This window comes from Apaloderma vittatum, unplaced genomic scaffold (genome assembly GCF_000703405.1).
Source record: "Apaloderma vittatum isolate BGI_N311 unplaced genomic scaffold, ASM70340v1 scaffold16125, whole genome shotgun sequence".
Classification (NCBI taxonomy): Eukaryota; Metazoa; Chordata; class Aves; order Trogoniformes; family Trogonidae; genus Apaloderma; species Apaloderma vittatum.
Window position 1 is genome coordinate 2,171 of NW_009718938.1, and position 24,501 is coordinate 26,671.

At 39.5% G+C, this 24,501-nt stretch overlaps 1 protein-coding gene across 1 annotated transcript; it reads left to right on the forward strand.

Annotated features, from left to right (window-relative positions):
* Positions 1-392: 392 nt before the first annotated feature.
* On the forward strand, positions 393-23,725 carry FAM13C (family with sequence similarity 13, member C). The gene is made up of 10 exons (XM_009870453.1): positions 393-844; positions 5,603-5,813; positions 6,737-6,875; positions 8,437-8,518; positions 10,803-11,014; positions 16,618-16,701; positions 20,026-20,121; positions 21,330-21,529; positions 22,686-22,787; positions 23,570-23,725. The coding sequence occupies exons 1-10, from the start codon at positions 673-675 to the stop codon at positions 23,691-23,693; spliced, it is 1,422 nt and encodes a 473-aa protein (XP_009868755.1). The 5' UTR covers positions 393-672; the 3' UTR covers positions 23,694-23,725.
* Positions 23,726-24,501: the final 776 nt, after the last annotated feature.

Consider the following 24,501-nt stretch of genomic DNA (forward strand, 5'->3'; position numbering starts at 1 on the left):
AGATTAAAATGAGAAATGGACCAAGCATGACACAGTAGCTAGAAGTGATGTTATAGATAACGAGCCTTGTCCTCATTGATTTGTCTGCAGCAAGGGGTAATGATCTGTTAATTTTACCTTTGCAGCAGATAGGAAATGATCTGGCTGCCCTGCAGAAGCAGCCTACATAAAAGCTACGTCTACGTATAGAAATATCTCTAAAAACGCCAGTTAAAAAAATATCTCTTCCAAGAATCCCACGCGGGAGTGTGTTCTGGGTAACTCTTTGTTCACTGATGCATGCTGCACTCACTGGCTGGAGAGGGAGATTTGTTTTTTTATGAATGGTGAATGGGGAGGGACATAATGTCATCAGATCGTGATGTCAGCCCAATGAATGAAATACTTGCTTGATATATTGCTTCAAGACCAAGAAAAGGGACACCATCTCAGTTTGCCTTCCTAGAATAAATTGTCTTTTGCTGACGAAGTCGTCTTTCCCACGTGTCATGAATAATCCGTGTAAATTGGGACTTAAATAACCAGAAGTCAAGAAACTCGTGGAATCGTGCACGTTTGTTCTCTTGCCCGTCCTCTCAGCGCTGCCCGTGGAACACCCCTTTGCAGGCGCTGCTAATGGGCTCAGTGAGTTGAAGAGCTATCGCTGTGTTCTGTTGTTCTCTATCTAGCCCAATGTTCTGCTTTTGTCTGCAGAATTCTTTGTTGAAGCTACAAGCCCTTGAAACAGATCTGTGCTCTGCGTTTCTGCCAACCCAGGAAGAAACTCCTCAGCTGCCGGCGCCCAAGGATCCAGCCCCTTCATCAGCCCAAACCAGCGTGCAAGCTGATGGGGCCAGTTGTGGAGGTAAGCGATCATGTTGTGATGTGTTCTCATTTGCAATTATATAAAAAACAATAAAATCTGTGTGACCTGCAGTTTAATATCAGATTTGCAGTCCTCTGGGAAACAGTGCAGAGCTAATGCAAAGCACAATGCTCTGTAATGCAAAAAAGGGTGATACTGTTAAAAGAAGAGAACTAAGGGCTGTAACCGGATTTTCTGAGAAGGAGTCTTGCTTTTCAGATAGTTTTAAAGAATCCTGATTCTTTATTTTCAGTTTTAATCTGTTTTGTTGGGTTTTTTTTGTTCAATTTACACTCTTTACTTCCTATGTGTATTGTGTGCAATCACCTGCCATATCATGTAATTCTATTTTTGTCATTCTTTTTGTCAGAACAATATCACTTCATTTCTCCTATTATTGATTTTAATTTAATGCATCAGCAGAGAGATAGTGAAGGTGAGTTTTATAGCATGTGGATTTTAATCATTCATGAACCTGTATTATTGCCCATCTGGGCAAACTGTGATGTGTTATCTCTCCCTGTTTCCTCAATATGGAAACCAGTCCTTGCAAATAAATAGCCCTGAGGCTCGGCACTATTTTTGTCAACTCATCGCTTGTAGTCACAGGGCGGGCAGAATCGTGATGCTCTGTGGAAGAGGAATCACTGCTCGTGAAAAATAGGTCAAAGGCAGTATGACTAATACATCTCACAGACAAGTGACACGGATACACAAATGCTTGAATCGTTCACCATGTATGGTCCAAACTAAGGTGGATGGGTTGGTAATCCCTTTGCAGTTGGTGTTATGTGTTAAAATAAAGGCTGGGTTCAGAAGAACTTATTTCAGAAGCTCAGAATTTTCAGCAAGAAATGAGAGTTATTAATCTTAAAAAATAAATCACAAATCATAGTGTTCTGCTTATGAAATCCTAAACTTTGAGGTTTGTATTGCACAATTAAGGAAAATGGTATGTAGAATTAAAATTATTATAAAGAAGAAGGAATGTAAAAAATACTAACTACCCTGGATTTTAGCCAAAAATTCCCCAGGAAGATGTGAGGCAAACACCTTAGTAGCTCTTGGGTACAGATAGGGAACTTGCACTGGTGCTAGTCCCCTGGCATGGATCTGAGGCAGAGGCAGATCTATCCATGCTGTGTAAGCAGAGACATTTTGCAGCCCATCCAAAATCTGCGCTGACTCTTTCCTTTATGGCAGGGTGGGGTTTTCCTCCTCTTCTAGTAGTTTACTGAATTAATTTGTTCTGGTAGCTTCATAATACATAGTTAGGATGGTTCATAATTGCTTCCATTGCTTATTTTTGCTGTTTTGGTTGCATTTTCTTTAGATTCATTCTGTTAGTGACCCCCGCTTCCAATACCCTCTCTAGCTCTTGTTTCCCTGTCTCCAGCTACAGAGGCGAATATCGGATGATGTAGCATTTCTCTCATGCAGCGCAGAGCATGCTCTGTCTCTCTAGCATTTCAAACTTGGACTTTAGTTAAAGCTTACCTATTTAATGCATTTTAGCATGTGCTTATTCTTGCTAACATCATCTTTGTGGGTTGTGGTTTCTTTAATAACTTGCCATTTTGCATGTATAGAGGTATTCCTGTTTCTGTCTCCTAAAATACTACTAAAATCTTCTGATACATTGTGTCTGAATGCACTTGGCATGTGAAACTATTGGCTATTTCAGCTCGAACTTGGATGGAAGTCCAGAGATTTGTACCTGGCTAGGAACAGAGTTTTCAGAGGATGTGCCATGTATACTATGTCTCTAGTTACTACCCTTTGCTCAGTGAATCAGGCAATAAAAATTGTAATATTAACAATGTACAAAAGTATTATTTTTTACATAAACATGATTGTGTAATCTATTTAATTCCTTTTGTTTCATATCCCAGTCCACAAAAAATAGAAAAAAACCCCAATTATATGTATGGTGAATGAAGCTAGAACAGTCTAGTAAAACGACAGGGTATTTCAGGATGCAAATTTTAAGGTGTGAATGGTAACTCTTATCTCTGAGCTCTTTTCAGTGATGTCCAATGATAGGACAAGGGGCAGTGGGTCCAAGCTGGAACATGGAAGGTTCCATGTAAAGATAAGGAAAAACTTTTTCACCGTGAGGGTGACGGAGCCTTGGCACAGGCTGCCCAGGGAGGTTGTGGAGTCTCCTTCCTTGGAGACTTTCAGAACCCACCTGGACACGTTCCTGTGTGACCTGCTGTAGGTGATCCTCCTCTGGCAGGGGGGCTGGACTAGAAGATCTCTAGAGGTCCCTTCCAACCCCTGACGTTCTGTGGTTCTGTGAGAGTCAGCAATTTCCACTTTATTTTTGATTATGTAAAAAGTTGGATTAGGGCGGGCAAAGTGAGACCATAAAGAATTACAAGGGTGTATTAAGCTATTTATTTTAAGGGAAAAAATAGAAAAACAGAGTAATTTCTATAGCTTTTGGACGTAAGTATACATCAAAGTATGTGACTTGAGCACTAAGCAGCTGAGCTTAATTACAAGATGTTCTAAATGCTTTTTAAATTAAAAAACCCGATACTGGCATTCACAGATGTAACGTGTTGAGGGATTAACATACCACCACTGCATATTCTTTTTTATATACAACAGATTTCAATGTGTTTCACAGTATTTATATGTTTCTTGAAGTTCACAGACAGTGAAATAAAAGCAAGGAAAGCCAATTTCTTCTCCTTGAGAGTGTTGTCTTACAGAACTCCCCCCAAAAACCCAAAATAGAATCCGATTTTTTTAGAGTCTTACAGGGTAAAGAAAGATTACTTGCCAGAAAGAGACAACACATTTGTTTGCAGAACAACGTTTATTCCAGCCATTGTCACTGAATGTTATCTATGTACAGAATTTCCCATAGCTGGTACAATCCTCTACACTTGCTTCTCTGAGATGGCTTTCTGGATCCCTCTATGGGAGGATTTAAATTTCATACGTGATTTAGAAGTTTTGGATGTTGTTTTGGTATCTTAAAGAGTTGAATTTGACCTAAAGAGTGTGAAGCACTACGAGGAAGATGATAGGTTAGAATTAACAATCAGCTACATTGTGACATTGTGAAAATGCTTAACATTATTATAATTGATGGTGCTGTTAGAGTAGATGAACTTTTGCATGACAGACTAAACTCTGATAATACAATATGTAATTGGATTTTGTGTTTTCTGTAAAGCAAAGAAGTTGAATAGTCCCTGAAAAAATGATATTTTAGGCCATTGTAACTATTGATTTTGAAATCAATAGTTGTTTTTTATGAAGAGTACTATTCAGAACTGGTTTGTCCCCACTGTCCCAGTGTAGCTACAGGGATTTTCTTGGGACAAGGTCAAATAAAATATACTGCAAAGGTTTCATTAAAATCCTGAAAGAAATGCCATGGGAATTCCCACTCACCATGGGAATATCATGTCCCGTGTACAAAGGAAAAAATGGAAAGAAAGTGGAGGTGGAAGAACTTTCCTAAACCTACCTACTCTTCTGTGAGTAAATCCAGCTGGTTTTCTATGCAGTTTTAGATTTCCTTTGAATAAAAAGATTCTGTGAAATGTATTAGAATGCATGCTATATTGCAAGCATAATACTGATTAGAAATAACATGCATGTTCCCTGGAAATACAAAATAATACGTAGTAATTCATGGGTTTAGCAGAAAAAAATAATGTAGCTGGTGTAAAATATTAGGTACTATGGAAACTGATGTAGGGGAACCTGAGACAGAGCACATTCTTTACTTTAACATATATTAAACTATTTTAGGGGGAGAGCTTTTATGAGACAGTGAAGTTTCTCCTTAAAAGTATAACCTGCTTTAAAGCACAGTCATCTGAAAGCAAAAATATTGTCTAGGCTAGATCATCCTCATCCATTTCACCCACTGGGAGTTAGGAAGAAGATTCGATGGTTCTTCCTGTTACTGTACCCATGTACATGAAAAGGAAGACAAACTCTTGGTATTCCCTGGAGGTAGGTTTTGTAACATGCCCGTTGTTTTCCGTGTCACTCATAAACAGAATCAGTGTGATGAGGTTCACCAATTTCTACTCTTTCAGTCCAGAATAAATTGTTCTGACTGCTAGCTTTACTGTCTCTATAAAGCAAATCTTACCTTTGGAGACACTGGAGGTGAGATTTCCATTTATAGTCTCAGACAACGTTAACATGGTGTCAGAAGCATGACTCCTCCAGGTAGCCCTCACTGCACACTACCTTCAATAACTACCTTGAAAGTTGTGGGTTGTTGTTGTTTTCATATCTTGTGTACTTTACACCCATGGATACGTTATCTGAAACCTCAACAAAATTCTTTAGGGTACTGCAAGCATCACTGGAGGTTCTTAGTATCAGGGCATGTTATATGTTTGGTCTGCATTTTTCTTAACCAAAGGACTGAATACTAAATCACAAAATTAGACTTGTATTGTACATTCATCATTTTCTTCAGGAATGTGGCTTTCAAATGCTACTATTCCAGGAAACTCTCCATCTTATACTTCATAGTTTACAAACAGACCCATCCACCTTCTCCTGTGGAACTCAGAAATGCTTTATGTATAGCTAGTTACTGTCCTTTCTATTTTCTCGTCCTCAGTATTATGTTCATCTTGCATGAGATTCTTTGCTGAACTATTTGCTGTTTACTTTGAATACTTAGTCTTTGAATACTTCTGTAAGTATAGATTTGCATTTATCTAGGCAGCTAAATGTCTTGAGAGTGACCCTTAGTTGATGCTTTCTTTTTAGAGCCTGTGCCAGCCCACAGAGACTGGCAGAATGACCTGGAGAGCAGCCCACAAGAACAGCACTCCCTAGGGACCAGTCGACTGCTCTATCACATTACAGATGGAGACAATCCTCTCTTGTCACCACGCTGCTCTATCTTCAGCCAAAGCCAGAGATTTAATCTAGACACAGAGTCTGCTCCTTCTCCACCAAGTGCTCAACCTTTCATGATGTAAGAAGTCGCATTTTGTTTCTTATATATTTTAAGTATATATATTGTACAATCCACAATCTTTGACTCTTCGTGCTTTTTCAGTTACTGTTATGTCATAAACATGTTTAATTCGCAATACCGTAAATAGTATCTATCATTTTTTCATAACACAATACAATACTGTTTGAAGTCTTTGTTAATCATGGTTAGCAAGGACAGTTAGAACAGATAGCAATTAGTCAGATGAGTGAACATAAGATAGAAGGCTGTCAAAATGGTGTAATTCTAAAAAATTCAGCCAGAATAGAACTAGAGCTTGAGTAATTTAGAATAGAACTATAGCTTGAGTAATTTCCTAGAAATTAGAGAGTCAAAACTGAAAAACAGTCTGTATATGTGATCTCCAGAAACCAAACTGTGAGTCTTGGACAAAAATCAGACTTTCTTAAACACTTACATATGTAGCTGCATATATACAAACTAATCAGATCTATTGGTTTGCAATTGTGAAAAATCAGAAACTAAACTGCCTTCAGAATGACAATGTTTATTCAAGGCACTAAAAAGCTCCGTGAACTTACTTTTACAAATCATGTCGTTACAGTCTCCCATTACAGTTGGAAGATTCGTGAAGAGGTGTGGGTTTTAAATGTAAATAATGGATCAGGTTGTGGCCTACTAGATTAAACTTTTGAAAAATATTCAGAAATCCCACAAGTAATTAAAGAGAGAGAGTGAAAGGCAAATGGTAAACCCATTAGTATACCCTAGGGGTATCTTTCAGCAAAAGCCATTATTTTATGCTTACTTTGTAAAACTGCCTCAATCCTGTGAAAGAACCTCGCTGCAAATTCTGAAGTGTGGAGAAAGTGTTAAATGTACCTGAAACAAGGCACGGTCTTTTATAGCCAGTTCTTTGATCCAGGTTTCGGCTTTTGCAGGCCAAGAAGTTCTTCTAGATGTAACTGTGAAGAGTGCAAAGAACCACGAACAGTAGCGCAACTCACCAAGCACCTTCAGAGTCTCAAGAGAAAAATTAGGAGGTATGAAGAAAAGTTTGAGCAAGAAAAAAAATACCTGGTAAGATAATGATTGAAAAGATAATGGGAAATACTACAAGAGGCAGGCCAGAATCCAAGCGTACCTAATCTTATGCAAAACATTAGGAAAAAGGATAGTTTTCATAAAAAGAAATAGGAAAATCATCAATGAGGGAGTATCTTTTTATCATCTTTCAATGTATGCAGTAGTTCTGAGACTAATTTACATTTTCTTTCGATTACCTTTGTTGCAAAATATGCATCTTCTAGATGTGTGAGAAGTGTGAATCAGTGAAACATAGCTGACAGGCTTGTGAACCGAACTGATTCAAAAGATGAAAGGCCTCTTATTTACTTTGTAGAATTCATTTGCTTGGAAACTGTTGCTCTGCTGTGCAGATTCCTTAATTCAGGAATTCCCTGTGAACCTCCAAAGCATAGGGCTGAATAGAAGCTGATGGCACAAATCACAGAAATAAAAATTGTGCCTTCACATGCACTCACTTGGTTAGAGCATGGTGCTGATGACACCAAGGTCGTGGGTTCGGTCCCCGTTCGGTCCCCATGTGTTGCCTGATCTAGTTGAGAGGCGTCTCTGCCCATGACAGGGAGGTTGGATTAAATGATCTCTAAGGTCCCTTCCAGCCTAGGCCATTCTATGATTCTGTGATGTGTTGCTGATAGGGAGTTGTTGGAGGCCCGCGCTGTGCTTTGTGCAGTGTATGCAAGGTTGCTCATGTCAAGCCAGTTTTTGTAATGTCAGTTGTGCAGTATAAATGTAGTAAAACATCTGTGATGCTAAGGGTGTGTACAATATGAAACAGGGAAGTTTGTGATATTTTATGACTATGTTAAAATGGAAATTAAGCAAATTGTATATTACCTTGTAATCTCACTGGTGACTGCAAACCTAAGCATACATTTGTGTATTGTACTGCCCGATGGCCATCATGTAGTCCTGTGAGTAAGATTTCATACCTAAACAATCACTGTGACCAGAAAATACATTATTTCAGATGTTTACTCTTGCAGCGTAAATTGCTTGTAATTTGAAAGCAATTTCTAAATGCAAAGAAAGAAGCAATACACAAACGTTTTGTTTGTTGCTTTGGAAATCACTCTGTTGCACTGGATTTTTTCTTTTGATTAATTAAGCACTTCGGCTGAAAATTTAAAAGCGTTATTTCCCAGGAGAATCCCTATCTTAAAGTCATAAGGGTTTCTCCCTGCAAGGGACAGAGTGCTTCAGTTACGGTCCTTGAAATCATTTAGGAACTTGACTAACGTTAGGTATTCGATCAGTCCTTTTTGAAGTCACTGAGATTACTTGTCCAGTTAGTCAGGGCCTTAAATGTTGGGTTTTTTGAGGCAATCAAAGCCAAAATATTGAGATCCATGTAAGACTGTGCCACAGTGGGGAGAGATAAGTGATGACAAATCAGTACCTTGATCAAGTCAAATGCTTTGCATGATGCTATGATGTAGTGCAGTAAGAACTACGGACATTTCTTAGCACACTGTATGTGGATATGTTTTTATCTGTTTGATTGTATAACCATCAATTCCTTCTGATTTATTCTTGGTTTTTTCTTTACATTCAGCCTTCACATGGTGACAAGACTTCCAATCCTGAAGTTCTGAAATGGATGAATGATTTGGCCAAAGGTCGTAAGCAGCTCAAAGGTACATATTTGCATATGTAATCATTGTTTCACTTTATTGCTGAAGCTGTTTAGAAGTATGAGTGTACCTGGAATGTTTCAGAGGTAGTTTTCTAACCTCAGTGCTCTGCTTATTTTTCACAAAACGTGGCAATGTCTCCCAATACAACAAAGATGTTAGGTGATATGACTTGCCTTGATTCCCAAAAGCAGGGATTAAAGTAAGCCACTTCAACACTCAAGGCTAAAAAGAAAGGGGAAAGAACCATCATCTCTCCCTCATCTCTAATAAACAGTCATGCAAAAGGCAGTGTTATTCTGAATATTTTTATGAGTGTCATAGTACAAAAGTAGGTGCGAAATGTTTCTTTAGGATTGAGGTTGCACAACTCTAAAGCTTTTATTTTTTTGACCATAAAAACAGATCTTTCCCTGATATCAAAGTTGGCCTTGAGGGTCAAGTTTTGCCCTTGACTGTCTGTACACTACTTCATTAAAGACTGTGGGTGTGTCAAATGCTTGCCCTCAGGGAGATTGTAGCCAAGACTGATTCATTTTTTTTAAGGCTATTTATGATTTATCTAAATCGGTTTTACCCATTATAAATAGATTCTCACAAGTAATTAAATTGTAGTATTATCTTTTATCTCTGTTTTTGATATAGTTAAGAGTGTAGATATAGAGGGGGTGATTGTGATAAATAAAGAATTAGAAACTCATCTTTCTTTAAATTTATTCTGAAAAGTTTTCTCTTAAATACTATGCTGGGTGATTACTAGATTATTAATATCCTTTCTCCTTGATTTTTGTGTTACAAATCTGGGGGGATCAAATTAGGGGAAATATTTAAAGTACATATATAATGTTCTGAAAATTCTCTCTGACTTGGCCATTGCTTTAGCCAGACAGGGGTCTAGCATTCATAGATCAGCATCAACTCCTGCCCAAATGCCTCAATCCTGTGAACACCCTTGATTTTATTACCTTGAATAATGACACTACTTTTAAGTGAAGCAAGATTCATGAGGCTCATGAGACAGGTGAAATTGAAATGGAAAAACACTCAAGTGCTTGTAGGCTCTTCTTCAAGTTCATAAGCTTGTCCACCCTTCCTAGATCTATGAGTTGACTGAAAATTGTGTTTTTCTAAAATCCTGGCCTGTATCCTCAGAGCGTTGCAGCTAATGTTACTGTTTCTGAATAGATTTCTATAAATTTAACACATTTGGAGCTATCAATCTCCTGCCTTGCCCAAGGTCCTTTACCAGTCACGCATATGCTCGGAACAAAGCCTGGTTTTACAGGAGCTAATCCAGACCTTAATTCAATTGCCTTGTTGCTCTGCACAGATCCCTAGAACTCCAGGGTCTCTGGCTTGGCATCAGGCTAATACATATTTCATTGCATCCAGGCAGGTTGCTGGTGGGAAGCTGGGACACGCTCTAACCTGCATGCCTTCTGCTGAGTTGCTCAGGTGCTCTCCCGCCAAGGGAAGTCATTTAAGCGAAGGGGACGATTGTCACAAGGACCAGCTCAGCAGCCTGGCTGGATGACAATGTAGCCTCTGGGAGGGACGGTTAGGATTTAAATTGTGCTTGAAAAGAGTGGGGTTGGTTGTGCAGACCCAAGTACGTGGCTCCAGCAGCCTGGCAGCTGGCATGGTGGGCTCTGTAGCACAGTTTAGCCTTCCCAGCTCTTCTCAGGTGAGGGCCTTCGCTCTCCTCCTCACTTGCATGGCAGCACAGGAGGCCAGGCAAGCACAGCCAGGGTGAGAGTGGGACAGGTGGCTGTGGAAACCCTGGCTCTTGTCCAGAAAGGTGTCTGTGAAGGACTGCCTCCTCAGACAGCTATCCCCACAGCAGGTTTGGGCATGGTCTTACTTATCCAGACATCAAATGGATGGAGAGTGCATGGATTCAGTGAGGAGAAGGGGGAGAGAGAGAGCTCTGCTTTCAGATTTTCCCCTCACCAAACCTCCCACAAATGCACTGCACTGATTTCTACCTAGACCTGACTCATTAATCCAGTACCTCTTCAGTCCTCACCTTCTGTGCCAAAGATGGACTTGGAGCAGGTGCTCTAGGTTTCGTTGACATGAACACATCCCATCCCTTGGCCATTAGATTTCCCTTCAACCAGCTTAAAGATGTTGCATGTTAAAGTGAAGAAGAGTTACCTTCCTACACAACTGTGCTATGGTAATAACTCTACGCAAGAAGTACGGATTTTTTTTTCTTGTAGCGTCAGAGGAAATATCTTTGCAAATATTGCTAATCTGTTTACTTGCCAAGTAATTTGCTTTTCAGACCTGAAACTCAGAATGTCAGAGGAGCAAACCTGTACCTCTAGAGCACCCCAAAGAAATGATCATTGCGAAAGCACTGGGATCTCTAAAGAGGCTGGGACACAGGAGGCCACGAGTGTGGAACCAGCTCCCTCAGTAGAAGAAACTATGGATAGTGTGTTGAGACGATTAAAGGAGAAAAGACAAAACTTTAACCTTCCTGAGGCTATTAAGGTATTTAACAAGTACTGCTGTTTCTTTCGGAGCTTTATCATCTAAGGCAGGTATTAATTAGTGTGCATCTGTCTCAGGGTATGTGGGTGCATGTGCCTCCTGTGTGGTCTGGCACTGCAGTGCCTTTCCTCTCTAACAAGATAGGAACTCTAGTGCAGTTTTCTGAAGTGACTTTTCTGTGAAGAGTTGTACAGAAAGAGAGATGTGGAAGGTTATTTCAAATAACACTAAGTGCTCTTTGCTCAGAGATGCATGTGAGGCACTGCTGAAACCTGCCTGCTTGAGGTTGTGTGCGCAGGAAGCGCATGTTCCAGTGTATTGAAGGTGGTGACAGCAAAATCAGTCCTATCTTGAGTCCACAGAAAGTGCATGATTAAAAACATTTCTGGAGCTATTTTGACAGCGAAGGTCCCCTCTCGCCTGAGAAATGCTGAAAGCCTCTGCCCAGTCGATAGCACTGCACTGAGATCACGTGGGTAGCACAACTCTCCAGACTGCTTTACTCTTCCAATCTTCTACATTTACTTGTGCTGATACTGCCTCTGCTCTTCCATGTTCTCAATTACTCTTCTAAATGCAGGAGGAATATTCCATGAAACACGCTTGCTTGGCTGGGCAATTTATTTCTGTTTTTAAACTAGTACATATTTTAAAATTCTGCAGTACCTTTACGCTAATGACACGTTATAGGGTCTGTCTAAAGCTGTTGTTCTGAAATACATACCTTTTTTTAAATGTTTTTGCTGTCAAATGACGTTGATGTTCCTGATGCTATACAGCTAAGCAAGACAATAAATTCTGTCCTCAAAGGTATCTAAAATCTAAATGTTGACAGGAACGTTAAGACTCTGGCTGATGAACAAAAAAAGGAAGAGAATGAGGGGGACAAGGCGCAGTGAAGAAGAACTAAATGCTAAACCATGTGAGAACTAAGAAATGTTTCTCGGTGAATTTCAGTAGCAGAAAGAACTCAGCAGAGATATTTTTTATGTTTTTGTTTTGTTTCGCTTCTATTCTTGGTTCTTAAACAACTGGTTACTGTGTAAAAGCTGGAACTCTGTGTTTAATGATGTTGTGCTTCTGAGTTCTGCATGACTGATTTTTTAATTGTTTCTTTTTATAAACTACTTTTTTAAAAACCTGAAATGGAAAAAGTGTTTCAGAAGCAGAATTTCTTTATAAGAGAACAAAAGATGACAACAAAACCATGCTGCTCTATACATAGTCTTAAAATATCAACAGTGCAAAATGTATGATAGTATTTTCAGTTGTTAATTTTTTTTTTATTATGCAAAGAGTGAGATCAGATGACACCAAAACAGATGAGTCAGTGAGTAAATCCTGTCCAGAAAACTCTCTTATAAGAGTAATTTGGGTGTGGGTCTAATTTTTCAATTGATTGGACTGCTCCTGATGCTCCAAGAGAGAATCTCCTAAATCTGTGCAATGGCAGTGTTGGCCTGAAATACTCTCATGGTGAATTCTGTAACATAAATTAGATGTTTGCACAAGTTAATATCTTCAGATATTTTTTAAAGTTCTTATTTGTTTTCTTCTTGTGTTGCTGTAGAGAGCGCTTGTGTTACAAACATTAGCTGGCTGTTAGCAAAAGTGTTTGTTAACAGTTGTATGAAACCGCTATGGAGTGGAGGCTTGAAAAGGAATAATATGAAGTCAAATTGATCTATTCTGAAATTATATATTTCAGTAGGTCCTTAAGTATAACATTTAAAAAAATAATTGTTTTTTGATTATGGGTCATCCTGGACTTTTGGTGGAGAATGAGATTTATAGCACTGATGAACTGAAATGAATCAAGCATGTCTTCTGGTTACAGATCAAAGGCTTCATTTCAGCTACATGCATCCTTGGTGTTACTGTAGACATTTTATATGTGCAACATTTTATTTAGTATATACCATTTAGATCCTGTAACAGAATCTGAGCTAGATTAATAGTAAACTAATAGCTGCTAAATGTTTCTTTTTTTCGAGATTTAGTTATTTGGGGCAAAGATAGTGTTTCAATAAAAGCCTGTTGAGTTCTCTCCTGACATTCAGCTGTATAAAGCCTCTAAGGCCTTGCTGAAATACAAATGAGAGAATGTGTGTAATTAAGAAAGGTGCAGATTAAGATCCTGAACCACTCAATACGTCTAAAGGGGACAGGATGCAAGATCTGGATATGAAATAGAAGAATGTGTTTTTCAGAACAAAGCACTCCTCCCACAAAAAAGCCTGTGAGTAAAGTTATTGAATGAGAAGACACAGAGAAAATTGGGTTTGGCCTGTGAATGATTCGATAACCCAGAAAGGGATAGCTATCTCTTCCAATTTGTGTCACTGGCTCCTTGTGCTGGGAACTGGTGACTTATTTAATGGCTCACCTCGTTCCTAGGTAAAAGAATTCAGAAAAAAAAAATATTATTAGCAGCCTTCCAGTACCTGAACAGGTCCTACAGCAAAGCTGGGCAGGGACTGTTCACAAGGGTGTGTAGCGATAGGTCGAGGGACAATGGTTTTAAACTAAGACAGGGTAGATTTAGGTTATGTATCAGAAAGAAGTTCTTTATTATGGCGGTGGTGAAATATTGGAACATGTTGCCCAGAGAGATGGTGGAGGCTTCATCGTTCATTCAAGGTCAGGCTTGATGGGGCTCTGAGCAACCTGATCTGGTTAAAGCTGTCCCTGCTCGCTGCGGGTGGGTTGGGCTTGATGCCCTTTAAAGGTCTCTTCCAGCCCAGCGCATTTTATGAGAACAAAGCTCTGCCTCTGAGAGGCCTCAGTCAGGCCCTGTCCTTGCTGTCAAACTGTCTGTCCTCAGATATTTGTATTTTCTGTCTGGAAAAACAACAGTAAGCTTAAAAGGCATCTGCATTCAGGGCACTGGCTAGTGAGGAAGACAGCTGTGTACAGTATTTTGTGTGCTTCCTTACTTTGTGTCCCAAGTTATGGAAATCAAACTGCTGCTTTAGCTTTACATGTAGTCTCTTTTTTCTGTCTTTACATGCAGCAGCTTTTGCCTTATGTTTAGTTCTAACACTTGCAGTCTGTCCCTCAAGGCTTTTCTCAGACTAGTTCCCTTTATGTATCTGTCCTCTCATTATTGACCCACTTTAGCTCATCTTTTCCTTGGCTATGAAGCAGTGTTTTTATTTAATAAGCATTGAATTTCATGCTGCTGTGTGCAGCCTAAAGTCCTAAGATGTCTCAGACAATTCTGTAGCTTGTGATTTCACCTGCCTTCTCTGATTTTGAAATTATCAGCGATTCCAAACTTAGCTGAATACAAATCTGTCTTCAGATTGCTAATAAAATGAGCTAATGAAATAGGCCCAAATGCTAAACCCTCTTGAGACTGTTTCTCATATGTAAAATCAATATTAATAATAGGCCCCTGTTTCCTCCTAACCAGTCAGCTGCTCCAGGCTTAATAGTTTTTGAAAGAATTAACCTTGTATTAATTGCAGAACTAGCAATAAATAAACAAATTAGCCACTTTATAATGCTCCTGGATTCTAGTTAGCAACTCGTGCAGACCTCTAAGGCAAAACGTGGTTAGTGGTTCTGCACTGTTTTTGCATTTGGGCAGACAACAAAAAAGATTTTGCTCCTACTGCAATTAATAGCAAGGCACTCCTTTGATATTAGAAAACCATTACTTCTTCAGGGCTTGATGTATTTTTAAAAAGTAAATGCTAATTATTAAAATTACTTCTCCAAGTTGTCAATAAAAAAAATAATCACTGACATTCTGCAGACCTCCCCGCCACCCAACTCCATCATTCTTCATATGACTTGATTGTGGGGGATGAGCTCTCCTCCAAACCTCTGAGCGCTTGGCCTTAATTCACACAGACCTGCCGTGATCTGGCTGAGGCAGTGGAAAATGACATTCACTTCATGTGCTTCTTGCTGTCTGACCTAGATGAAAATATGCAAGTGCCAGGTGAAGATCTTGGGAAGAGGAGGCAAGGGAGAGGTGAGAAATAGCAGTTAAATTGTGTGCTCCCTGCAGCAGACACCCAGACATATCCTGGTGTACCACCAACACCCACAAATCGATTGTTGAAAATTCAGCGTTCTTCTTTCTGATACCAGTGATTCATACTGTGATTTTTGAACAGACGTAAACTGCTCGTGTTAGGTGTTCAGCCCAGCAGAGCAAGAACTGAGACTGAGCAAGATAGCCAACCTTCGTTCCCATTGTCTCTAAAGGGCTGCACTTTCTGCAGCTTCCCCATGGCGGTTCTACAGATGCATGCAGACCAGCTGTAGTTGCCTGCTGGCTGATCAGATTATTCTTCTATTTCATTTTAGAGAGAGTATCTTTTCCTAGTATGCTCTGCATTTATGGGGTGTTCACCACAGTGTCGCAACAATTGGATATTTAGGGATTTCATTGTGAGTCTATCATTCCAGTCCACAAATGGGTTGTGTCTGTGTAGCTGAAGCTTTCTCTTCTTCATCCCTTATCAGCCAAGGAAAATTGATTTCTCTTTCCTGATAAATAATTAAAAAGTTGAAGAACATCCTCTCTGTTTTTTTCCAAGATTCTGAGTATTTTGTCTAGAATGGTTGTTGTTCTCATTTGTTACAATAAAGTCATGCTTAATGTATTGTAAGGAATGCTACCACCTATGATTTATGAACTGATCTGGCAAATAGAAGTTAATCACATAGAGATCTCATTAACTAGTTTCTCCCTAGTATGGATGCAAAAAGATTTCTTTAGTTTTTTCAGTTACAATAATTATTCAGAAATGTTAGCTAAATATTGGAAAATGTTCTAGAAAAGTACTGCACTATCTCTGGGATCTCAACATCACCACCTTCTGCTCATGTGCTGCAGTCATCTTTTGTCACCCTGCCTTTCCAAACCCCGCCAAAGAGAAATACCTCGTGTGCATGTGATTTGGCTGTGGTATTCAAGCAAAACCTTCTGCTTGTTTAGACCTTCTGTCAACCGGTGTTCCCAGAAAAAAATTTCAAATGTAGGCTCTGATCGAGGAACACACGAAGATTCTTGTTCTTGCCTTGTTGACTGAGACTCCAGTTTGTGCCCTTGGAAACTTGCCAGATGAGGATGCAGCATTCTGTCAATAGCCTAACACCACTTCCTTACTTTAAGCTTGCTAAATGGCTTTTGTAGAATAGTAATTTTGGAAGAAGTCAAGGCAATCAAGTATTAGATCTTTAAATAGTGACAGTTAAGAAAAGTAAGATTCCAGCTTTTCAGTACATCCCCATTCCTGCATCATTCTCCAGAAGAAAGAATTTCAGGCCCCAAAGACTCCACTTTGGCCAGATGAATTAACTACAGTGTATTTTCTACTGATAAGTCAGTAGAAGTATCTCCACAGCTCTCACCAGCTTTCCATTAGGCCTTGAGAGGCCTAATGTGCTTTGATTCATTTAATATTTCATTCATGTAAATTTGTTCTTGCCGAGTTAAAGCCAAGTCCCTCTTGATCTCAGTGTGAACAGAAACAGAATTGATTATTAATGTTTATCTGGGGAGAATAGGTTATTAAACAGATAGATACCTCTACCCTTGGCATGTAATCCTGACTCTTAATCTTATAAATAACTTTTTTAAATAGGATATGACAAAAAAGCAAATAGCTTTGGAAAAAATCAGTCTTCAGAAATGTCTACTATATTTTGAAAGTATTCATGGACAACCTGTAAGTATACCATGGAAAGATAGGTAAATAAAAAATTATCTAACTTCTCTAACAAATATTTTTTGACTCAGATATTTAGATGAATTTTACACGATTAACATAATTTTTGTTAGTTTAAACTGAACTTCAGATATAAATGATATTTCCTGATACTGATGGATTTGGTTTAAATTTTAAAACGTTAAATAAAAAGGCAACTTTCTAGTGGCCCTGCATCTCTATTCATGATTGGAAGTTGGAAGTTTTGATGATAAATGTGGAGGATTATACATCCAGGGCAGACTTGGATCGTCCATACTGTGACTCTGCTAGAGTGTATGAAAGGTTAGAATGCTCAGCAGCTGAGAAAAGTTTATAGGGCACCATCCGAAACACAAACTACAAAAATGACGTTACCTGTCATCTGTGTTTTCCTTTATTTCACAGTGTCACTTAAAACTATTAATTAAAATCCTTTCAAGGAACTTCATTGCTGAGTTTAGGAACAAAAAATATTGCCAACATAGGTGAGATGATGACTTGCAAATTTGTCTATATACAACTGAGGAACTCCTGTCTGATGACTAGGTCTGTATTCCTATGACTGTCTCTGACCAGTAATTGTTTGGTAGAGGAAAAGCGAAGCAGTACCAGCCTGTGCCCCAAAATATGCCAGCTGTTAAAATTGCAGTGATCTGCATCTGATCTCTCTGCATCTTGGATAAAATATTTTTTGTCCATTTTCTATGGGTTTGGAATAAGAGCTGAGGAATGAGGAGAATATATAGGAAGGGTATGAAAAAAATGTTTTTCTAAAAAGGAGAACAAAAAAGAAATTGACTTCTTAGTGCTATATAGAGTAAAAGAGTCTTGAAGATTCAAAGATAGAAAAGGGAATAATAGTGCACACTTTGCAGCATGGGGTTCAGAGAGGATGTTTCTTCTCAAGGTTGAAGTAACTCTATAACCAGCTAAGAAAGAGAATGCTAACCGCATGAGGAAGGAGGTGATCAGTGGTACTAAGCTGCCGTGAGGGAATCCTACATCTGCCAGACAGCTCTGACTTGAGGTCACAGAAAGCTCAGGGATGGTCAGGAATTTAAAACAGGTAAATGGAAGTTAGGCAAGAATTTTACATCTTTTTGTTGTTGTTGTTGTTGAAATAAACAAGCAATCTGGAGATGCTCCACACAGAGTTGTGTACTTAAATAAGCATGTCTCTTAGAAAAAATATTTTAATTTTTGTATGTACAGCAAAGTGTTTTCCTGAGGAAAAGGGGTGAAAAGTCTGCAGGCATCCAGGTCACCAAAAGCAGCTGGAGAATGAGGCCAGCGAGGCCCAAGCTCAGTGGCAAGCATAGGCCCTGTGCCCAGTTCAGAGCTGGAGGGGAGCGGGAAAGAGAAGTCTGCTGGGGACACGCAGTTTGTAAAAGCCGGGTAGTGATGACCTGGAAAAGGCAACTAAGTGACTGCCCCTGCAGAGGCACTCCAGTGACATTAGCTGAGAAAGCAAGTGCCTCTCGGCCATCAGAGAGGTATCTCAGGGCAGAAAATGGGCTTTTGCAATACTTGATCATTGAGTACTAAAGCCTTGATTCCCTACTTTAGATGTTTGAACTAGCAACTCGAGACATGTCTTGTAATTTAAAAAATAATGCACCGTAGCATTATCAAAAGGTTAATTTGAATGGAGCATACTGAGATTCCAAGAAAATAGCCAGAAATTCAACCTATTATGTAAAAACTTTGGTGGTTTGTTGTGATTTTTTTGGTGTTTCTTTTTGGTTGTTTTTTTGTTGTTGTTGGAGTTTTTTGGGGATTTTTTTTTGTTTATTTTTAAAAGCAAATAGCAGAATTCAGCTCTAGACAATGTCACAGTTATTGCAGAAACCTCCTTCAGGAGTACAAAGAGAGGGACCATCAGAAAAACTTATCAAGTTGCATATTCAGAGCAGCATGACTACAGCAGCTCTGAAACACAGTAGAGAGTGCTGGTAATGCTATTTGTCCTGCTGACGCATAGTACAGATGATCAACGTCTTTGCCCAGACTTATCTGAGCCAAGTCAGGTGGAGAGGACATTGATTAGGTTTAAAATAAAAAATTATCTATTCTGGATTGTTTGACGTTTTCTGGAACTCTTACAATCAAACGGAACATGATGACTGGGGAAGAGAAGTAGACTAGCTGGGGTAGGCAAGCCCTGACATTGTGCAGTGAAGCATGCCCCTAGGAATAGCCCCCAGGACTCGATCAGCCACACATACGTGGTGTCATCAACCCGTGTTTGTCTACTGCCCTCACTCCTGCTGACCAGGTATCTGCCTGTGCCTGGGCAACTCCGCACTGTTGTCCGTGCCCCCAGCCAGTCCGTGTCGCTTCAAACCTGCCATGTGTTCCCTCAGCTAAGTGTGTGCCGCTGGACTTGAACGCAGCAGTGCAGTCGGAGCGCCGAAGGACAGTGAAATTGTACACAGTGGGTACTGACAGGGATGTGGGTTGCAGAGCAGAGGCTGGTGGTGGACTGGTTTGCAAATCACTCTGTTTTGACATGTAATGACTGAAGAATATATTGTTTTTCTGTTGTTTTTGTTGGTTTTTTTTTGTTTTTTTTTGTTTGGTTTTTTTCCTGTTGTTTTCTTGTGGGGTTTGTTCTTTATTTTCCTTCATACAGTTCATCTACTGCACAGCTAGTTTCCATAAGGTTTATTTTTATATTTACAAATATTTGTGACTGGATCAGACTCCTGATAACTGATCTAAAATTATATTCTCCTGCAAGCTGATGCTTCTGGTGTTCATAAAAGAGGAGCAAGAGCAGACTAAATAAACAGGCAGTTAATCCCAGTCATAGGAGGCAGTTCCAGCGAGGGATGCACGCAGCACTTGTGCATGGAGCGAGTGCACTTGCCGAGGCTGTACGGCTGATCCTCAGTGCTCCCCCTGGGCTGCTGAGTGTGGTGTCCCAGCCAGAGTGCCACGTTACTGCAGCCAGCCTGTTGCCATTATTACAGTTAGGTAAGTGTGATCTCAAGGCAATGCACAGTAGAAGCATATCTTAGCTCTTACAACTCTGTTAGCTTCGTCACTAAGAGGCGGAATAGTACACCCTGTGCCTGGGCAGTGTGGCTCAAGGAAGTGAACAATCCACGTTGAGTACTTTCCATCAGGAAATAGATTGCCATTTCCCTTTTTAGAAATTGTATGGGTCAAACTACAGTTCCCATGGAATATCTATGAAAGTAAAACACACATCTGGTCATACTCCTCTAATGCCTCTCTCAGCCTTACAGGAGCAAGTAAGAAACTTTTGGATTAGTATATTTTGTTATAATTTCTCTTCAGGTAACTAAGCAAGAAAAGAGTCTCATGAAACCTCTTTATGACAGATACAGAATTATCAAGAAACTTCTCGCAACCCCGTCTTTGATCACAACAATTGTAAGTTGGAAGTACTTCTTGTCCATTTTCAAGAAAACATAGTAAGTGCTGTGTTTGAGTTGTACCTGCATGTCGCTTTGGCAGTGATAGAACTACTGATATTTGAAGATTGTGTTCAATGGTTAATACAGACAGGGTGTTAATGATTTAGAGCAAATGCTCTGTAAAATTAACCTTTTAAGCATGCCAGAGGTTGTAAAGTATGGCAGAAGGTTCTGAAGCAATCACTTAAATGGCTGGGTGAGAGATCCAAGGCTGGCATTAGTTTTTTTATTACACCTAACATATGGAATGCAGAATTAAGCCTATTTCTTTCCACAGAGCACTGTATGGTCACTGTATCTATCTTCTATATTTTATTGACAATGCTTTTATCAATCACTTAGCACATACATTGATATATTACTAAAGTACTACAAATGATATTTATTGTAACAGTACTGGTCTCACAGTGAGCAGAGATGGTGGAATCTGAAAGTGCTATTTGGAAGTTAATTAGCATGTCTGTCAAACTACTAATCTAATAGTAGTTGAGACTGTGTTGATTTTAAAAAATTTAAACTATTGTCTCATTAGATGACAATAGAGCTTTAGATGTCTTTGAAAAAAATCCCAGCATAAATCTTTGTATACAGGCACACACATATTTTAAAATTTAACTGAAGCTCCTACTTCTTAGGAGCTCTGCTCCATGGAGTTTTTAGGTTTAAGCCATAGCTTTAAAAGCTCAACTTTTCTTCAGAGGATGAAGGAACGTGAGGAAGACAGCAACATCACTCTATTTTGCTAGTTAACATTTGTAGCTATAAAACTGTGGAATTGCTTCTTCCAACTCTTGTTACAGTCAGATTTTCTGGACATGATGCAAATAGTAGATGGTATGTAAGAAGAGTACGAGTTCCAGTAAGACTACACTGCTTACTTAAATACAGAATGTTCTTTAAATCTTTGCTACTTATAAAGGCTTTCAAGGAGAAGGAAACTCCTGGCTTGAGATCCTTGGAAGCAGGGACAGCTTCTGTCCTGTTCAGTCATGGTGGGCAGATCACAGTAACTCTGTGAGACCCATGAGAGCTCTCATGAGTGATATCAGGTAGACCTGGTTAAGGCTTTTAATATGTGTGATCTAATACTTTATGTCGTCATCATATGAATTGTTACTATTAAAATGTAAGCAACTAATTTAATAACACTTTACATTTTACAAGCAGGAGGAGGAAGACTCAGATGAAGACCATTCTCAAAGCAGCCGTGAGTTATCATCTGGTCCAATATCGTGCCTCCCTGTCGATGAGCACCTCTGTTACTTGCAGGAGGAGAGTGAGCCTGCATATGCTTCACCTCTGGACGAAAAGAAAGTTTTCAGGCAAACAGCCTTGTCTATGTCCAACTTACATGAGGCAACAATGTAAGTTCTGTCATATTTTGTCTAAATACTTATGTTCTTACAAAGCAGTTGTAAAGCAAATTGCAGTTTGGCCAAGCAGGATAGTTTGCTCCTCTGTGTGTGTGTGTGTGTGTGCAACATGAGGCACACAAACAGGTGAGCTGAGTGAAGGATCACACAATATACGATCAAGGGAGGCCGTTGAATGCATGTAAAAATCAATTTCTTCCTTGCATAAAAATAGTTATTAGTGTCTGGGTGCCCAGGAAACTTACTCCCAACCTCTCACCTTCCATTATAAAAACTAAAATAAAGCTGCCCTTCTGATTTGTAGTTAAGAATTTCAGGTTGCATCAGCTCTCAAGATGCACTTGGGCTGTTATCACTCAGCCTTGGAACTTGCTGAAGAATGTGACTTTCAGGAACAGATGTGCTCTCATAGTTTACGGGACGGTATCTTTTTCTTACATTTTGACTTAAATGCATAGATGAAGTTGACTAGACTTCACCAAAATTGAGAGTAGATAAAAATGTCTTGGTTTTCTAGGTAGCTCAACCATATATGCAATGGTTTGCTCACAAATGCTGTGCAGATGTTTCTGGGCATTCTGTTATTATGGAGAAAAAACCCAACACCAGACACTCATATCGTAAAGGAATTCTTTCGCTGCTTAAAAATCTTATTCTCCAAATAGCAGCTAAAGCACAGCTGCTGGGTACCACGAGCATTTCCGCTGCACCACAGTAATGTTTGATAACACCTGCTTTTAGGAGTACAGCTTGGATGTTGACTTTATTAATTCAGTTACAGAGATGGAAAGCAATTCCTGTGAGACACTGAGCCCTGTCAACTCCATTAATTCTGCACAGAACTAAGACCACTAGCAAGACTCTGTCCTGAAAGCTTTTCCTCCCATGTTGTCCATAGAGTCTCTGCCTTCACTCTATCAGAAGGGCAAGATTACTAGTAAAAGGGAAGGAGCACAACTGTTTAAAATCGTGTGGGATGGTACAGCCAGTTATACCTGTAGCTGGAGGGATGTGGTGGAATGCCTTGGGGCACTGATCTCAGTGCCTGCCATGGCCCATAGCAAGAGGCTGCTTCTTCCCCAAAGTCAAAGCTTTTACCGTAGTTCCAAGCCCGTGGGGACTTCATGTTCTTGCCTCTGTTTTACAGGCCTGTTCTGCTTGAACATCTCAGAGAAACAAAAGCGGATAAGAAAAGGCTTCGCAAAGCTCTGAGAGAGTTTGAGGAACAATTCTATAAACAGACAGGAAGGTAAATAACCACCTCAACCAAAGCCCTCTCCTCCTCTGCTTTGGGCTCCTCTGCAGTGTGTGTTTCTGCTGGGGTGGGTGCTCTTGGGTGAGCAGGCCAAGAAGCTGCAGTTAGGGACTGGAAGGTACCACAGAGGTGTCTGGTCTCTGTGGAGATGTCCATCTCCAAGATGTGGGCATGTTTCTCCAAGATGTGGACATCCCTGCAGACGGTCTGGATCTGAGGATCTTCCAGGACGCGCCTGCAATGGGTATAAACTCCAAACTGAAGGGAGGCTGCTGAGGAGACCTTATGTAGCTGTCAGTCTGCAGGTATTTTTTCACTTGGCAGTTTGGTAATTTTTAAACAGCTAGATTTAAAACCAGAAGCTCCTGTTTCTTTCACCCATCGATAAATACCGGCTACTTTTCACTCTTTGTCCCTCCTTCCTCTAAATTTGTTTGCTGAAAAACAAAGAGGTTATGGACATGTAGTATTATGGTAACTGTTTTCAAAGCACTGCATTATAATTATGTTGCTGCATATTTGAGAATGAAATAGTTATGCTTGCGTAGCTGACAAGAAAGAAAATTACCCAGTACATGAAAATTCAGTATTTTAAATACTGTTACTTCATTTCTGTCTATTAAAGCCTCTTGGTCCTGTGAAATGGTCTTTAGTCAGTTAGGAAAAAAAACCCCCACAATCAAACCCAATCCTCATTAGTTGTTGCAGAATTAATTTTAAAAACTGTTTCTCCTCTTACGTATAAAAGTGATGGCACTTTTATTCGATATTTATAGGAGCCCTCAAAAAGAAGATCGGATGCCAATGGCTGAGGAATACTCTGAATACAAGCACACAAAAGCCAAAATCAGGCTCTTGGAGGTTCTCATCAGTAAGCATGACATTTCCAAAACAATTTGAAGGGAATGCAATGCCGTGGTATTGTTCTCTAGCAAAAAAACAACAACAAACAAACAAACAAGTAATGAAAAAAGAGGAAGTAATTTCACAGGTCTTGGTCTGCTGCACAATAATTTGACACACTGAGATTTTTTTGATGCACTTTACCAGTTATACTAGCTGGGATGAGAGAGGACAGCAATATGCAAGATTATTAAGCACGGGTGAGTGGACTATAGTATATACTTTTTTCCTTTTTGAAAATGCCTTGAAGTGCACTGTGAGAATGTTAGAAATTAAAAGGACACTGAAGTATTGTAGAGCCTCAAATTGACCTGCTCTTAGTTTGAAAAAGTGAAGCAATGCTCTCCAAGGTTTTAGTACATCCTAGTACATAGTAATGTACCACACTTTTCTTTCTAGAATTAACATGCACTATAATTAATTATTAATGTTGGTTCTCAATGTGCTGAATCACTAGATTAAAGGAACTCCGAGCTTAAAATAAGGAAAAAAACTCATGAACGTACGCTCTGTTTCAAGAGAGTTGCCATTCAATTCCAGTAGCTTCAAAGAAAGGTGCATACAAAGAACCAGTGCCAGGATTTGCTCTAAAATTCTGGAAGCAGAGCAAAGTGATGCTGCCTATGCAAACAATAAGGATGGAACATGACTGCTAAATAGAACTAGTGGAGTTTTTTTTAGAAATAAGAGAAAGTGTTCGGCAAAAATGAAATAGATACATTTTACTGGGAAGAGATAAATGTACTGGCTGCTGTCCTTTTCACTGTGGTTCACAGAACCTGGCTCACGGTACTTAAAATTCAGT